General features: G+C 42.7%; 1 protein-coding gene across 2 annotated transcripts in view; it reads right to left on the reverse strand.

Annotated features, from left to right (window-relative positions):
* RRBP1 (ribosome binding protein 1) overlaps positions 1-19028 on the reverse strand; it is an 82773-nt gene that overhangs the window by 33020 nt on the left and 30725 nt on the right. For both annotated transcript variants that reach the window (XM_020814588.3, XM_020814587.3), the window contains exons 5-7: positions 12421-12573; positions 5354-5472; positions 2522-2675 (exon numbers count right to left, since the gene is read on the reverse strand). In XM_020814588.3, the coding sequence (XP_020670247.3) occupies positions 2522-2675; positions 5354-5472; positions 12421-12573 (426 nt within the window). The remainder of the gene's footprint in view (positions 1-2521; positions 2676-5353; positions 5473-12420; positions 12574-19028) is intronic.

A 19028-nucleotide genomic window follows, 5' to 3' on the forward strand; every position in this document is an offset into this window, starting at 1 on the left:
TGAAACTTTGCCACACAAGTACACTTATTGAAAAGCAACAATTGCATTAGGTTCAATGCAACAGGTCATGGAGCAAATAGCAAAGTTGGGACTCTACTCTGACTTTAAAATTAATAAAACAATATCCTAAATAGCAAATTTTTAACAAAAAAAGAAGAAAATGATCTCATAAAACTTACAGGGTGCAAAATCAGAGATAAACCAATAAACTATCTAGGTATTTATTTAATGGGAAACAATAAAACATTGTTTGAAGATAATTACAGAAGAGTATGGGGGAAATATAGAAAGATTTTAAAAGACTGGACAATCAAAAACTCTCTTGGCTGGGAAAAATATCCTCTATGAAAATGAATATAAGACCAAAAATTAACTTTTTGTTTCAAATTATTCCAATTACAATTAAGAAAAAATCTTAAAAGGCTGGCAAAGGCAAATAAACGAGTAGACTAGATAGGCTGGGTATAAATAAAATAAAATAAAATAAATACATTTATATGGAGCGGTAAAAAACGAAGGATAAAATTCGAAGTATTACAAGATGAAAAGAAAAGAGGAGGTCTGGCAGTGCCTTATATTAAATTATACTATCAAGCAACAGTTTTACTATGGATTATAGATTACATTTAAAAAAAACCCCAAATGACAGGTACTGGAATCATCAAACCAAAGTGAAGGTTTACATAATCTTTTATGGAAACAAAAAGTAACTAAATTTTGCTATACAAGCCATATAATCAGGGGTAGCCTCCTGAAAACATGGGGCTCTCTAAAATTGAGGATTAGCCCAACATTGTCTCCAATAATGGCACCCACAGATGCATATTACAAAAAGCAAGAGAGAATGTGCCACAATTTTATAACCTTTCACGATAGGACAGATTCACAAGGAGGAATTAAATCATGGCAAGTAATCAGAGAAGACAGAAAAAAGATAAACTGGCTATCATCAGTTAATTTCAAGATATAAAGAGGCAACACAAGACAATAGGGGAAGATTATGAAATTTAAAAGAGTTTGAGAGAATAATTACACAAAAAACTGAGTAACTATCAGGACACAAGTTAAGGAGAGGAAGGGGCGGGGGATAGGTGGGGGTGGGTGGCTGCCTATCGGTCCATGGATCAGCACAGAATGGGGAAGCCATAGGAAGAGAGGGAAGGCTAGCCTTCCCTCTCTTCCTATGGGGGACAAATAAAAATGGGGAAATATTTGTCCTGTTGTATTTGTCGGGGTCTCTGGAACCCATTAATATGAAGGGACGAATATTTAACAGATCAGTGATTTCTGACGAATATCGCGATCCGTTTTTTTATTCATCCCCATGTCTAGTCAGGAAATTGAAGGCTCATACTACCATATGCAGTGGACTTGTAAAAAGGCAAAGTAAGTTTGGAAAGACATTCATGCTGAATAAGGAAAATCCTGAAAATTGGATTTGAGATGAAGCCAGAAAATCTGGAAAAGTCCAAAACCTTTTGTAAAATTGTTTGTTAACAGCAGCCAGAGGAATAATGGCTAAGGACTGGTAAACAGAGACATGCCAATCAACAGAGAATTGGAGAGAAAAAATGTTTGAATATGCTACAATGGCTAAACTTAAAACTGTATGAACAGAAAACCTGTCAAAGAATATTAGAAAAAGTGGGAAACTGTTTTGATTATTTAACCAAATAGTGCATAAATAATGCTGTAAAAATACTTGTAAATAGGAAAGCAGATGTTAAAAGAGTAAAAATGTGGACTAAGAATAATATAGAATTTGGGATGAGCAGAGCACATATTTCAGAAGGTCAAATAAATCTAAAGCATAGATTGGTATGTTTAGTATAAAATGTAGAGTATAAGTCATGGATACAAATGTCGTGTGCTCTTGATATGCAAGAATTGTACATAAACTTACTTCTGTTTTCATTATTTCTCTTTTTATATCTTTATAATAAAAAATAAAAGCAACAATTCCTGCAGCTTTCCAAAGCAGCTACACTCATATCACGTACGTACGTACGTACGTACGTACGTACGTACGTGTGTGTGTGTGTGTGTGTGTGTGTGTGTGTGTGTGTGTGAGAGAGAGAGAGAGAGAGAGAGAGAGAGAGATTGAGAGAGAGAGAGAGAGAGAGAGAGAGAAACTGATTAAAGCGATCTGGAAGCTGAGTCATGGTAACTGAACTTCGTTCTTGTTAGATTGAAATGTTTCACGGCTCATCCAAGTAGCTTCTTCAATCTGAGGAGAGTTGATAGGAGACCCCTGATATATCCTCCGCATTGTTTTCACTTTCCCCTGGTCTGAATAGGCTCCTTAGATGGAGAACATACCCCAGTTTCCTACTAACTCTCCTCAGACTGAAGAAGCTACTTGGATGAGCTGTGAAACATTTCAACCTAACAAGAGAGAAGTATGGGAATAGAAGCCAAAACTTTCAACTTCTGACAGCCTGTTCATAATAAATATAGCCAGGTCCTCAAATGCACTGTAGTAATCACAGCAGCTGTTTAATTACCACAGCTCCCGACTGACCTGGAGCTGGCAGATTTGCTCTTCACAGGCAGTAGCTTTTGTCTCCAGTGCCTTTTTCTGCTCTTCTACCTTCTGTAACACCTCCAGCTTTTCAGTCAACTCTTTGCTTAGTCTGCTGCATTCCTGGCGCAGTTTGGCGAGTTCAGCGTTTTGTCTGAATGAAAAGTGCAAAAAGTAAGTTTGCATCAAGCTTGTTCGACATCATAGTGATTTAACAGAACTAAAAATGTTCCTCTGTGTAACAGATGATTAAAGTGGCATCTTATTTCCTTGCTCCTTATTTTCCTTGTTCAAAAACACTCCTCACTTGTTAGTTACAGATGTATCCTGCAGTTTGCAAATAACATGCTAAAATTAATGGTGCTACTCACACGGTAAGAGGACAACCAAATTAGCCTCCTTTTTTTTCCTGTTTTGGTAGGTGGCTATACCAGCTGGAAAATGGGTGGAAAGAAAGGGGAATTGTATCCAAAAAGGGTAATTTACCAAGCCTTCCTCATTCTCTGTTTGTTTCCAAGTTCTTGATGAACGTACGCAAATTGCCCAGCAATGAAATGTTGCAGCACTTCATTCCATTTGGCCTCTGCCACTACGCAGAAGCATTCCGCATTATAGTAAATATGGATACCCTCTTTCTCCTATTTCTTTCTTGCAGGGCCTTCTCCACCATATGAGTCTGGCTAGAATGCCTCCTTGCCACACAACAAATAATGTTGGCTCTGACTAGCAGAAGCTCTTTGCGGTTCCCAGCAGGATTCTTCCCTAGCTCTACCTGGAGATCCCTTGGGGTTTCCCCACTGCTCTCCAATCCAAGCACTAGCCAGGCCCAATCCTGCTGAGCTTCTGAAATCAGAGGACACTGGATAGGAGGGCAGGGCAGTGAAACTAGACAGAGTTTTTGTGAAACTGTCAACACTTCCAAATGAAAGGCAGTCTTCTCCAAGGCAGGCAAGGTGCATTCAAGGGTTTTCCCTGAGAACAAGATCGCTGGGAGAAACAAACTCAGCTATGCTCCACAACATAGGCTTGTGGGCACACCTCATTCTGTAAACTTGCTACTTGAAGCTACCAGAGTCTGGGAACTTTATATAAGTTCTGGATCCATCTAGCTCCTTGAAGTAATATCTATCCTGTTTTCACTTGGGACTTGCGCCCTTGGCTTGAGCAAATTGCCAGGGCTGGTTTGAGGGGCAACAGTCCAGAACAGGTCAGGAACAAGGAACTGGGAGTCAGGACTGAGAAGCAAAAACGGTAACAATGCAGGACTAGAGAACCACCCAGAGGTCAGAACCAGAAACACGAGACATACCATACTTCAGATAAATTTTGTTTCTCATAGAAAGGTTCCAATAAACAAAACACAATTTATATATCAAGGGAAACCGAAGGTCATCCTGGGTGCAGTCAGGCCAGAAAGCTTTTCATTGGAAGGTGCACTCACTTGTAAGGACGTCTGTCCAAAAACCCTGTCCTCCTAATGTCGAGTGATGCCCAGCCAGGGAATGTTTTGCAGAAAAAGCACAAGAATATCTGAAGTATTCCACTAGCAGATGCCCAAGAGTCTGGAGCCACCATGCCAAAAGGCAGAGATGAGTATCTCAGGATGGCAAAAAAGGCTAAAAGAACATGTTCTGCACAACTCTCATTAAGTCTGCTTCTGAAAAGTATGCATTGCCACCGGCAGAGATCTTATAAGCCAGGAAACTGAGATTCCTTTAAATTTTGTAATTTAAATTTAAATTGCCCTCAGCATTTCACATTAAGATGGGATCTAAATGTTTTCATTTAAAAAGACCCATCAACAGAGACTCTCTGTTCAAAGTATTCCATTTTTTTAAAATTAATTCTATTTATACCCCACTCTTCATAACAATTCAATGGCATGTAGTAATTCTAAGCTAACCACAAAAAGTAAATATAACCAACAAGTATGTAATAAAAGCCAATGACCATCTTGAGAGACAGCGTTCCAGAGCTGGAGCACCATTACAGAAATTAACCAATTATGTGTCACCATTCTTCCCAATGGTGGACAATGAGATAGGTCTCCTGCACATATCTACGAGCATAGGCAGGTCCAGGGAGATCTGCTCCATCAGACACCTGCATTCTAGGTAATATGTGAAAGTGCTCAGGTCCACAGAAACTTTCCCTCTTGGAGGGGAAAATGAAAGGCCTTTGCATGAACAACATCTACTTCCCACTATGAGAATATTCTTGGACTGAAATCACACTGGCAAGGACTGTCAACAAAAGAAAAGTCTCAACGTTAGCATTAAAATCAGCTCAGGTACTTCACATTAAAACACCATCGTTTTCGCACCTCTCTGAATCCTGTCCCTGCCACAGAGCCCTACAGCCAAAGTCATTTTCTTAACTAACCATATTATATATTAATTCATCTGGAGATGCTAGAAATGACCCTCAGAGCACAGAGACAAAGATTATACTCCTACTGTGCATGTTATCTTGTGTCTTATATGCAAACAACAGATAATTATATTTTATTTGTCCTATGTACTTTATGCCTGTTGATGAAAAAGAGAGCATAGTTAACATCAAAGTTACATTTACAGGTAATATCCAGGAAGGTATACCTGTACCAAGACAATGTAAAAGTACCCATTTAAGAAGACAGCACCCATCAGGTTCTGTCCAGCAAAAGGGTATTATTTGCCTAGATCAACTGTTCTTTCATTTACATTTTCTAAGACACAAGAAGTTAATCAAAGCCATGGCACAAACAGGATGAAGCTGGATTGTTTTTTTTTAAAAAAAAACACACTCTCCCATTTTGTGATTCCATTTTAATTAGAATACTTTCCATCTTACTTGCTCTCAGTCTGGCTTGTGGCTTGGTTTAGTGCATCTCTCAGAATGGAATTTTCTTGCTGCAAGCGAGCAAGCTGTGTATTGGGGCCATTTTCCAGCTGTTCTTGTAGAGTTCGAATCTGAAAATCAATAAATAAGAACTTCATAAGAACTCCTAGGTGTTTTTTTTGTGTGTCCAGGGCAAGAACTCAGGCTCTATTTAGACCATATATGGTCTTTACCTGAGAGTAATATGCATCTTTTATCATCCACAGTCAACTGAAATGGTGAGGACAGAGACTGAATAGATTAAGCCAAATGAATATGGGCAAAGGTGATCTTGTGAGGAAGCATCTACAAACACTCTCTGAACACTTTCCACTACCCCAACTGTCAGATGACAATTATTTGCCACAGTTGTCCAAAATGGTTCATTAGAGGTGTTGAAGTGTCTTGAGTACTGGGCTGAAAACAACAGAAAGAAATTTAACAGGGGGAAGTGCAAGTTCTACATGTAGAAAAAAGAAGCCAAATGCAAGTTTCCAGATGGGAGATACCTGGCTCAGCAACACTATGAGCAAAAAGGATCTTGGAGTTGTTGTAGATTACAAGCCGATTGTGAGCCAACAGTGCAATGTGGTAGGAAAAACAAGGCAAATGCTATGTAGGCTGCATTAACAGAAATACAGACTCCAAATCCCGTGAAGTTCTAATTTCCCTCCGTTTGGCACTGGGTAGGACTCATCTCGAGTACTGTGTCTAGTTCTGGACACCACACTTTAAGACGGATTCTGACAAACTGGACCAAGTTCAGAAGAAGGCAACAAGGATGATCAGGCGATTGGAAACCAAGCCCTGTGAGGAAAGACTGAAAGAACTGGGCATGTTTAGGCTTGAATTGAGGGGAGATACGACAGCAGTTTTCAAATACTTGAAAGACTGTCATAGAGAGGACAGGCAGGATCAGTTCTAAATCATCTCAGAGTGCAGGACACGCAACAATGGGCTCAAGTTATAGGAAGCCAGGCTTCAGTTGCATAGCAGGAAAAACTTCCTAACTATTAGAGCACTACAACAAAAGAACCAATTGCCTCAAAGGGTGGTGAGTGTTCCAATGCTGGGGGCATTCAAGAGAAAATTAGACAACCATCTGTCAGATATACTTTGATTTGGATTCCTGCACTGAGCAGGGAGTTCAACTTCATGGCCTTAAAAGTTCCTTTCAACTCCATTATTCTATAATTGAATTGAAGTACCACTGGTCAATCTGCTCCAAGATTGTCTACTCTGACTACAACTCTGTGCTCTTTTGCAAAAACCATTCCTCATTCTGTTATCCAAAATCATTCTAAGGGACTGGATACAGGAGGTGCTTCTTCAGGTGTAAGTAATCTAGCTGAAACGATTCAAAAGTAGAGTCATATTAAATATTCGAACATTTAAACAGATTAAGAGAATGGATGGATGGAAAGAATGTGGGCCATCTGGGAGAAGCCCCAGAACTATGCTATGTATTAAGTTGCTTTCCATTCAAGTTCACTAATGGAAATCCTCTCTGAGATAGATGAAGAATCATGGCTAATAACTGTACAAACATAAATTCAAACCTCCTTTTTAATATTTACTTTAATATTTTAAATGACCTATATTGTTTTTAGCAGGCAAACAGACACCATCTGAGTGTGCTATCAAGTCTGACAATGAAACAGGGCTATCTACAGGTAAGGGTCCGATAACTAAATACATCAGGACTGCTTAGCCACAAACAAACATGCATGTTCTCATAAGGGTGGCACTGAAGTTTCAGGTTAAATTCTGGTAAGCAGCCAACAGTTACTAGGAATCTTCCAGGTTAAATCTTCCCGGAGGAATTGTGAGAGAGATGTAGAGGAAAAGGAGAAAACGGAGAGTGTGCCGTCCCCTTCCCCTTCCCACGATACCTGCACGCTGTGAAATAGATAAAGAGGGAGAAAGATCAAAAGAAGAGGGGAGTAGAGGAGAAATAGCCGAGGGAGAGTTGAAGAGAGAAAAAGAGATGGTTGAGATCTGTTTAGTGGAGGAGAAAGAGGGAGAAAAAGGGGAGGAGTTAATCTTACCTGTCAGGGAGGAAGATATAGAAGGTCGAGAGAGGAAGAGGGAGTTCAGAATAGAGACAGAAAGAGCAAGAGAAGGAAAGAAAGTGAGAAGAGAGGGAGATTGTGGTAAAAAAAAGATTATGAGAGAATGAAGAGTTTGCTGGAGGACTTTCCAAATTTGAAGACGGGGGGCTGATCCCAACTCCAGATTCTGAGAAGCCATCCCAATTGATCTGTTAGAATGGACAGCAATTGTGTACCCCAGAGGACAGGGTTGCTGGAAGAAGGTGGTCCGGCCGGACTCCTCATTCAATCAACCTCCTCAGGAAGGCGACTGGGCCAGATGCCGTGGGACCATCTGTGCTGTGAGGAGCACTCCGCTACAAAGACCGACGGATCGTAAGTGGTTTGGACCAGCCCCCTCATTAATCCATTTGAGAACTGTTGACCCCGAGTTATGGTCAGTTAAAGGACGTTAGTTTATTAGATCCAGTGGAGATAATTGTTGATTTTCCTAATGTTCAAATTAATAAATCGGTTGACGTTATGAGTCTCCTTCATTTTTTCCTGCCAAAAGAGAGGAACTGCTCTCAGATCATAATGAACCTAATACCAGGAATAAAGAAAATTGTCCAAATGAGGACCAGATGGAAATAGATCATGCACATACAGCAAACATGATAGGCAGCAAAAGAGGCTGAAGAGACACAAGGGAAAATGCACATGCTAGAGACATCTAGAGAAAGACCTCATGTATGTGTATTTCTGTGCTTAAGAGAAAGATGGGAGCACACCGTATCACTGTATAGATCCCTCTTTAAATATAGATGAAAGAGGGAGAATCATTCTAAGCCCGTTTAATCTGACCCTCAGAGCTTCCTCATAGGCATCCTTTGGTCTCGAGAGACTATGGCAACGTGCTCTGTATGGAGGACTTGGAACAGTATCTAGTGTTTTGACGCTGTACGCAAAGCTGGAGTGTCGTTTCCAGGGCACGAAGCCTGGGTAAAATAATATGGAGGATAGGCTGTTACCCAACCAGCAAATCCCCCCTCTCCACATTACTGAAATAGTCCAATGGAAAGGCAAGAGCCAATACAGCTTGTTTCAGTGACGTTGCAGGAGTTGACAGAATGACACGAACTGCCTCCAGAACTCCGGCTCCGAATTTTGCCTCAAGGTTAACTCCTGAAGCCTTTTCCATCGGTGGATATAGCCACAAGGCAATGGAGGTTTAAAGTTAGAGTTTTCCTTCTCCTAGATGGGCTGCCTTCCCAGGCTAATGAGTCCCACCTACCTAGCCTGCTCGCTCATGGCATGGAGGCTGATGGCGGCACCTCAGAGGGGGTTTGAAGTCAGAGTTTTCCTTCTCCTAGATGGGCTGCCTTCCAGGGCTGAACGAGTCCCACCTACCCGGCTTGTTCCCTCACAGCATGGAGGACGATGGCAGCCCCTCAGTGGGGGTTTGAAGTCGGAGTTTTCCTTTCCTAAGCACAAGCCACTGACAAAGTGCTGGATGAAGCTGCCTTTCATCTTCCATTTGTGATTATGGTGTCATGCCTCCAATTTCATCTTCTTCAGAGTCGTTGTAACTTGTGGTCACTGGTGATCCTTCCCCGCCACCTATTTCAGTCTCCAAACTGTTAGAATACTTCACCTGATGTTTTGTTGGAAGAAAGCTCTTCTGCTTTTTGCACTTTTTGGTTTTCAGAAGTTACCACTTCATTGCAGAAGTTTTTGGTACTTCTGCAATGAAATCTGGCTGTTAAAGAAGTCCTTTAGGATCCAAAAAACAAAGGTATATTTTAGGATGCCCAATAGGATGTTTCGGGACCCATCGGCGTAACTGGGCATCTGATCTTCCATATGTTGCCTAGTGCTGGTAATTATAGGTTAAAACCTTCAAAGCTGCTGTGTTGGACTGTCCAGTTGCCAATGATTATACAGAAACTTGCCGTCTGGTTTCTTATCATGATGCTGTAACAGAAGCTTCTGCTGTTTCTGAGGACGTCCCTGAAAACCAGTGAGGATGACAGGTGGAGCCAAAATCTGATCATAGAACTGGAAGATCAGATGCCCAGTTTACTCTCCCACAGCCACAGTAATATATTTCATTCTCTTCAAATATATATCCTTCCTCCCATCTTTCATTGGGAGTGATGGAGACTACAATTAAATCAGGATGAATCCACAACATTTGTAGGGTGAAAAGTTTAAGAACCTTTTCAGCCACAGGGGAATTAGAATAGTAGCCTCTATTGACTGTGGTCATGAGAGTACTAATATATGTTATTGCCAGGAAAGCATTCATTAAACTTCTGCATATCAAACCAAAGGTAATGTAAGTCCACAATTTACATAAATGAATTGTTCTTGGCAGATAGGAGATCGCTGAAACCTGACAAATATTAGTCTCATGTTCGAAATGGAGGTAAAAAGCACATGGCAACTGCCAACCAGTAAGATAACAGGAAATGTATCAGAATAGATCACTCTTTTCTATTTCTATTATAATTCAGCTACAAATTCTCTATAAAGAGAACACTGCCCTTTAATAGCACGAACCAAAGAAATTCGTGATAATTCCCTGAGGAGCCAGGAGCCCTACTATGCCTTGTGGAAGAGTTAGGCTGTTTAGCCTTAGGCAAGCTACTATCTCATGATGCTTTACAGGTTCAGATGGAGCTTTAAAAGTTCCAATCATGGGGGTTACCTAACTTAATGTCTATTGCTGCAGACCTTGTCAGCTTATTGAGGAGCAGATGTACTAAACTCCGTTTAGATTTTTGATTAAAACTTCCAGAATTCCAGCTGGACTGGTTCCCAACATAGTGCTCTACAGAGGTTTGCATTAAGACTCCCATAGTTCCCCCAAACTGCCTCAGGCCTGTTCTAACTGTTTCCTCAAACATGAAAGAAGCATCAGGTTTCTTATCTGTGCCATCGAGCCTTATGCAGTATTACCCTCAGAGCTTAAACAGCTCTTAACAGAAGCAAGAGAAATTCTGATTGACAATCAGAAGGTAGCAAGAAGTCACAAGGAACATTTGCTTCCATCACAGAAGCACAGAAAGAATCACATAATTTTCGTCAAATTATAGCTTCTACAAGAGACAAATAGAAACGGGGAGTCATAATGGAGATAGCAACACTGCTTTGATCTCTGCCTAGGCTGCAGAGGGACAGTCATTCAAATCGAAATAGAGCCCTGAAGTAAGACAATGCAAAGAAATTCAGCTGCAAGAAAAGGAAGAATTAAAAATAACAATAGTCTTTGCTTTGCATGCCGAGATGGTTTTCTGCTTAAAAGGATCACCTTTTTCTACACAGAAAGAAATATAGGTACACATACACAAAGTTTTATCTACAGCCATTTACAAAGTGATGTCTAGAAGGAACAGTGATGTGCAGGAGGCTTTCTATTTGGAGTTGAGAGCATCTAAACATATGCCTACAAATGAAGATTCCCCCCCCCCCCCTCAATACTTGTAGGACAAAAAACAAGTGAACGTGTGCTACTTGGTGATGACAGAGAGCTAAGGAAGAAAGAGATGGCAAAGGAATCCATAGACCACCGGATGTTCCCAAGATACAATGATCAATGACACGTTGTATGGACCAAAGATGTTTAAGAGGCTTTATTAGTGATATACATTACAGACAAAAGTTATGGGCTGAAATCTTACAGCAAGTTGCAACCAATGTCGGCTCACTAAATCAGTGAGGGTTTGGTGAGTCAACTCCTCTGTAAGTTCCACTTATTCAATAGGCCTACTCCTGTTGCAACTTACTAGGCTAAGCAATAGAATTTCAGCCATAATGTTGAATATGGAGATAAAATTGTGATAACACAAAGAGAAGTAGTATATCGTGTAGCCTCTAACACAAAGGGTATGTACAAACTGCAGGGCAGAACTGAAAGAGCTAGTATGGTAAAAGGTTGTACCAGCAATGAATGTATGCATCTCTGACATCACAGATTTGGCCATAAAGATATTTCAAATATCTAAATATTTAAAAAACATCAAGACAGCTCACTGTCTTCCCCACGTTTTATCTGAACACCACTGGTCCATATCACACTTTCACTACCATCCCATCCCAAAACCTCCTCATTTCTGCTTATCTGTCTATTTCACTGCATTCCCCCTTTTATTCTGTTTTTTTCATCCTTCCATTTCTGTGCTACAACAGGTGATCTGTGTGTGACTTTCTTAACACCAACATCGTTGCTACTGCCAATCTGCTGCTAAATAAGAATCTACTGCTCCTTCGGCATTGGTGATGGTACGATACTTCCAGCTGGCCTGTCTTACCTTCACCACCACTGAAGGCTATGAATCTCACAGCTTCTACCAGGGTTCCCCTCCCATTGAAAACAATTGCACAGCCATTGGAGCAATCAATTGTTTTTTCTGACCAACTCTCTGAAAAAACATGGGGACACGCTGTACAAAAGGATTCTTTGATGAATTTTGTTCTGTTCTGCTTTCAGGAGGGACATCTGCCAATCGTATCCTTTGATGGCGAAGGCCAACTGCTCTCTTAGTATCATACAGAAATCACCTTTCACCTTTAAAAAAAGGAGGGGGGGAACACCCTGTTGAAAAATATATTCTTTGATGTTTTATTTTGCTTGTGGTGTGTCTATGTAATATTTTTAATAGCAGCAGATCCCACTCATTAACAGAAATAGCTGTTTCCCCTTATGATGATTGGGAAATCATCTCTTTTTGACACCAACTATTTGAAAAATGGGGGGGGGAGAGGGAGGGAGGCAGAGAGAGAGAGAGAAAGTGTGTATGTGTTAAAAAAGGAACAAGACATTTCTCAAAAAATAATCAGTTGCTACCACCAAGCAAAGTATATAAAGTGTATATGAAATATTTATTTGCACTGCAGAAATAAGAAATGAAAATGAGATATTATGATATTCCTAGGTATCCTAATTACTAATGTTATTAACAAATAAAGCTGGCTTTGAAATAAGTGCTGCATATCTTGACAATCTACCTTTCCTTGCAGCTGCTGCATCTCTGTCAAGTGATCCTGGTAACTCGCTTGCATCCGGGCTTGTACACTGGACATCTCTTGCTCATGGGTCAGCTGTTGCTCCTTCCACTTGTTCTCAATGGCAAGGGTCTTTGCCTTCTCAGCTGCAAGTTCCTACAGGAGAAGATATTTGAAATGAAGAAAGCCTAAAGTGAAGAGTCAGGGTCTTGAACTCATAGCATATTGCGCCCTCAGATGAGGCTCTGAGTCTAGAGGTTATTCAGTATTGGTATGATAGATTTCAAGCACACATGTGGAACAGTGTTCTCAAATCATGATCTGTTCGCCAGCATCTCCTTCTGAAAGAGAGAGATGCTGGTGAAGGAGAAATAAATACTGCCATATTTTACCAGGATAAAACACAAAGGGCAGTGACTAAGCACACACCCCTTAACCACTCTGTTTGTTTACATGGAACAATGGGACAGAGTAGCAAGGTTAGCCTTTATATTTATCCCGATCTATAGGTCAAAGTACATCCAGGATTTTGGCTTCCTAACAGGAAAAACTTGGCACTTTTATATTTCCTCTTCAGTCAAGAGACAGACTAACGAGTTGTCCTTTCTAGCCACGAGAAAAAGGTCATCATTAGTTCTTCCCCACTCTGATTCTTCATGTAGTATCCTCGTCCTTCTCTTTTTGTACCGTCATCCTTTTCTTTCTTTCACATAGGGATGGGAATCTCTAGCCTGAGAGCCCTAATCTATTTTACAGAATTCTCTCCTCCGGTCTGTGGAGTGCTCCAGAAAAGAAAGCCCTTGTTCTCAGGCCACCTTTCATTTCTCACCGCTCAGCCAGGAACTCTGTTCCCCCTCAAGCTTTTCTCATCTGGAAAAATGGTGCCAGATTCTGAGAGAGGGAATGTAGTCTTGGGGAGGGTTTCTTCTGCAGGGTTCACCTGCTCTTCATCCTCCTTATTGGAGGAAGATATGGGGTGGGGGAAGTCAGTGCTGACTGAGCTGCCATGCTTGCATAGGCATGGCTCAACCATGGCTATCTGCTTCATCTGCTTCATGTCCACCCTATCTGCTTCATGTCCACCCAAGGCAAGGCTTTCTGTGACTCAGCTGCATGGCACTGCATTTCGCACGCATACCCACATTCTCCCCAGTGGGCTCTGTTATACACAGGCTTCCCTTTGTGACAAACCCAGACCTACTGGGATATGTCACACAGTTACACTAAGCTGCCACCAACCATTCCCTTTAAGAAGTCACACAGACCAGGGATGGATTTTTGAACAATAAAAGGAATAAGGTTTATTTAAATACACACAGGGAAAAATAAAACAATCAGGTGAATACGATAAAGTAACGTGGCTTAGATTCACTCAGACATACATACAGTTTGGTTCACCCAGAACCTTAACTTAAAGCACAGACCCTGAACCTATCAGTTCTGGCTAACCAACAGACACCTGAACCTATCAGGTTGGTACTCTGACACACAGTAGTACCCTGTCTGACACACAGACTTCCACAACAGCTTCTTCTTCCCAGCTGCTGCTTCGTCACATCCCAGTGTCTCTCAGCATCCCCCTTAGTGTGTGTCCTTCACCACACAGGCATCACATATTTATACAGTACAGCCCCTCCTCCTGATGTCCCGCCTTCCACTCCCCATAGGATGGAACTTTCCCTCCAAACCCATGACAGACAGGTAACACCAGTGCTGTATGTAACACCTCCCCTCTTTATAAGTTGTTTTGTAGGGGGAAAGCTAACGTGCTTTTCACCAAAAAACAACCTGTATAAAATACACAACAACAGTTATACATACCATATTATACTTACTCATACTTACATTCTAAGTTAACCATAGCAAATAGGCATTTAAACATTTACCATATACATTACATCAATTTACCTTTATTCATACAACCAAATTCAGAAAAAACACAGGTACATTTTAACTTTTTGTTCACCATTATATACACATAGTCCATGTTCTTTCGCCGTCTTCATTCTTCAGGTCTTCTTGATAAGGCGTCAGCAACACAGTTCACTGACCCTCTGACCACCTTCACTTCAAAGTCATAGTCCTGTAGGTTTAAAGCCCACCTCATAAGTTTGCTATTGTGGGTTTTCATTGTCTTTAACCATTGCAATGGTGAATGGTCAGTACACAGAATAAAATGTCTTCCCCAGATGTAAGGCTTGGCCTTCTGGATCGCGTAGACTATGGCCAAACACTCCTTCTCCACGGTTGCCAAATGTCTCTCACCTTTTTGAAGTTTCCTACTCAGGTAGGACACTGGATGCTGGTCACCATTCTCATCCTCCTGGCACAGAACTGCTCCTACCCCGCTGTTAGACGCATCGGTGTAGATGATGAACTCCCGGTCGAAGTCTGGAGCACGCAGGACTGGATAGTTGATTAACGCCTCCTTCAACCTCTGGAACGCCTCCTCACAGTCGCTGGTCCACGGGATGCGGTCATCAGCCTTCTTCCTCGTCAGATCGGTCAGCGGAGCCGCAATCTCGCTAAACCTCGGGATGAACTTTCTGTAGTAGCCCACCAGCCCAAGAAATGATTTGACTTTTTTCTTGGTGTTGGGTCTAGGCCAATCACGAACAGCTTCTATTTTGGCCTCCAGGGGTTTTATCACTCCTCCCCCTACCATGTGACCCAAGTATTTTATTTCTGGGCTACCCAGCTGACACTTGCTGGCCTTTACTGTTAGCCCTGCTGCACTTAACCTCTGCAGCACTAACTCCAGGTGTATCAGGTGATCTTCCCAGGTATTACTGAAGATCCCTATGTCGTCAATGTAGGCCACTGTAAAGTCACTGAGCCCTGCCAAGGTCTGGTCCATCAGCCTTTGGAATGTGGCTGGTGCATTTCTGAGACCAAAGCTCAGGACTCGAAACTCATAGAGACCAAAAGGGCTGCAAAAGGCAGTCTTTTCTTGATCCCTGGGATCAATTCTTAATTGCCAATATCCCTTTACCAGGTCCAATGATGAGATGAACCGACAACCCCCTATGGTTTCAATCAGGTTGTCTAGCCTGGGCATTGGGCAGGCATCAGGAGTGGTTACACGGTTTAATTTCCTGTAATCAACACAAAACCTAATGCTCCCATCAGGCTTGTCCACAAGGACTATCGGAGAGGACCAAGGACTAGAAGAGGGGACGATTATGTTCTCCCTCAGCATTTCGTCCAGCTCCTTCCGCACCTTGTCCCTATAGGGTCCCGTTACTCGGTATGGGGATACTGCCTGCGGGGTTGCATCCCCTGTGTGGATCCGATGCATCACTCCCTTCACTATCCCCGGCTTGTTGGAAAACACCTGTTGATATTTACTAAGCAGCATTTTTAGCTCTTGCTGCTGGTCTTGGGTGAGTGCAGGACTGATCTTTACCTCCTCTGGGTTGTATTTTACTTCCCCTCTACCCTCCCAGAAGGGTAATTCCGCTTCCTCACTCTCAGCTGCTTTTATCGCGAATAAAACCCTCTGTTCCCCTCTGTAGTAGGGTTTTAGGGCATTCACATGAACCACCCTCCTTGCTTGGTTCTCCTCCTGCTCTATTAGGTAGTTCAGGTCTGACATCTTGGAAATGACCCTATATGGTCCTGCCCATTTGAGCTGCAGTTTGTTCTCTCTGCAGGGCCTAAGCCAAAGCACTTCCTCCCCTGGGTCAAAGTGCCTCTCTCTAGCTTTGCGGTCATACCATGTTTTCTGTCTGACCTTCTGAGCTTGCAGGTTTTCTGCTGCCAGCTCTAGATTTCTCCCTAGGTCATTCATCAAGGTGTCTATGTATGTCACAACGTCTTGTGGGTCATCCTGGGTGATCTGCTCCCAATTTTGTTTGATCAACTCAAGGGGCCCTTTCACCCCTAAGTGTGCAGCAGACATGTCAGAGTGACCCCTTTGTAAGATCATGGGGCGATACTTTTCAGGTACCACCAGCTGACTTCTGATCCCATCTCCCCCTTTTGAGATACTCCTCAGGGTCTCTCTATATAAAATCCCCTTCTTCTCCAGAAATCTCACTGGGGTTTCAGGTGTTAGCTGAGCGTCAGTCACCTGTTCAAAACACTTTTGGAGAGTGGCGTCTGCCTTTTGCTCCTGTCCAAATCTGCTGTCTGTGGTTAAGGTTTCCACCACAGCTTCTGAACTCCCCTCTGCTTCCGTCTCTGGCTCATCATTACCCCCCTGAACTGTCCCTGTGGTGGCTTGTGAGCGTGTAATCACTAGCACCCGTTTCACATGTTCAGCCAGGTCATTTCCCACGAGCACGGCTGCTGGCAGAGTCGATGAAATCGCTAGCCGCCAAGCTCCCCTCCAGCCTTGAAAGTTGACAGGTACCTCTGCTACTGGCAGAGAGATTACCTGCCCCTCAATCCCTGCCACCTTCATGCTCTCATTTGGGATTATAAACTCTCTAGGAATAATATCTGGATGGCACAGGGTTACCTGGGAACAAGTGTCCCGCAGCCCCCTATACTGACGGTCAAGTATTCCTACGTCCACCCCGGCTGTCTCAAACAACTGAGAATCTGTTTTTATCAGCAAGCAGCGCTTTACCTCTATAAGAGGACCATTTTCCTCAGCCTGATCAGCATAGGTAGCTGTTCCAGACTGAGTAGCCATGGCAACAGGCTCCCTCAGTGACACTGAGCTTTGCTCTTTCTGGACACAGAACACAGCTTTTGGCTTGGTCCCACTAGAATCCTGAGGCACCATTCCTTTTAGCTGCTTTAATTTCTCACACTCTGAGATTAGATGACCCTTTCCCTGACAGAAATAACATTTTCTGGAGTATTTTGATTCTCTCTCATCTTGTTTTGGTTTTCCCTCCAAAATCTGAGGTCTTAGTTTCATGTCTGAGGGCTTCCCTTCACCATGGGCCCCTCCCCCTTGCTGGCTTTTCCCTGGTCCCTGAGAGTACTTGCTGTAGGTTTCTTTGGGTTTACCCACAGATTTCCCCTCACCCAAGGGCTTTCTTATTTGGGAAATAAAATCTGCGATCTCTGCGGCTGCTGCCACAGATTTTGGTTTCCTTTCCCTCACCTGGAATTTCAATTCCCCATGCAGGACTGAATAGAACTGTTCCAGTGCTATCAAGTCTTTAAGCTGCTCATAGGTCTCTGTTCCCTCCTGCGATAGCCATTTCTCAAGCAGCCTCACCAATTGGGCCCCCACTTGGGTAAACGTCTGCTCTGGCTTCTTGGTGAGGGACCTGAATCTTTGTCTCAGCTGCTCTGCATTTATCCCATGTCTGGCAAACACCAGTTTTTTAAACTCTGCAAAATCTTTCATCAGTTCCTCAGGCATCTCGGCATAGACCTCAGCCAGGCTACCACTGATTAAAGATCGCATGATGGTCATCTTCTCAGTTTCCCTCACTGAGAAGTCCACAAACGCTCTTTCCACTAAGGAAAAGAACACCTCGGGACAATCTCCCTTGTGGTACACAGGGAATTTCTTCAGGTCAGCCTTAGACAATTGGCCTCCCTCAGAATCCCTATTGTTGTTATTGTTCTGGTTCATTATTTCCAATTTTCTTAATTCAAACGCCATTCTTTCTTTTTCCAGAGCAATTTTCTCTCTCTCCATTCTTTCTTCCCTCTCCATTCTCTCTCTCTCTCTCTCTAATTCAAATTGCCGCTGTTTCTCCCTTTCCCTTTCTTCTCTTTCCCTTTCCTCCATTTCAAATTGCCTCATCCTCAGTTCATGCTGTTGGGCTATGAGCAATTTTCTAAGTTCTGGGTTCTGCTCTCCTGTGCTGTCACCCTGCACTGAGCCAAATTCATCCTCAGAACCTTGGTCAATTTGGGGGTCTTTCACATCACTCATTTCGGCCATCTGGCTTCGAGTCAAGGGCATAATCCCCCCTCAGAACAGGCTGCTTTAAAAAGTCAAGCCTCAAAATAAAACGACCACTTTTTTCCTTTTGCCTCAGAACCAGCTCTCCCTAGAGACTGCTGCTGTTCTTCAGCACTAAACTTGCAACAGTATCGAGTCAGAGCCTACCCCCCTCTGCTGGGCCTCTCAGCTGGCAAGCTAGATCACTGTTGCTACGCAGTTTTGCCTCAGCTTTTTCCCGCCAAAACTAGGCTGCCTCAGAGCACCTTAATCTAAGTCTCCCCAGTTGGCACGTTCTTCTACTAGCGCACCTCCCCGTGAGGTACACCTAGAAGATTACCTACGCGCCTCAGACTGTCCCTGACTAGACCCCCCTTGCTCTGGGCACACTTGCCAAGGCTTTGCTGGACCGCTGGACAACTGGACCAGTCGTATCCCACCGCTGCCACCAATCAATGTGACAAACCCAGACCTACTGGGATATGTCACACAGTTACACTAAGCTGCCACCAACCATTCCCTTTAAGAAGTCACACAGACCAGGGATGGATTTTTGAACAATAAAAGGAATAAGGTTTATTTAAATACACACAGGGAAAAATAAAACAATCAGGTGAATACGATAAAGTAACGTGGCTTAGATTCACTCAGACATACATACAGTTTGGTTCACCCAGAACCTTAACTTAAAGCACAGACCCTGAACCTATCAGTTCTGGCTAACCAACAGACACCTGAACCTATCAGGTTGGTACTC

Source organism: Pogona vitticeps, chromosome 4, assembly GCF_051106095.1.
Source record: "Pogona vitticeps strain Pit_001003342236 chromosome 4, PviZW2.1, whole genome shotgun sequence".
Lineage (NCBI taxonomy): Eukaryota > Metazoa > Chordata > Lepidosauria > Squamata > Agamidae > Pogona > Pogona vitticeps.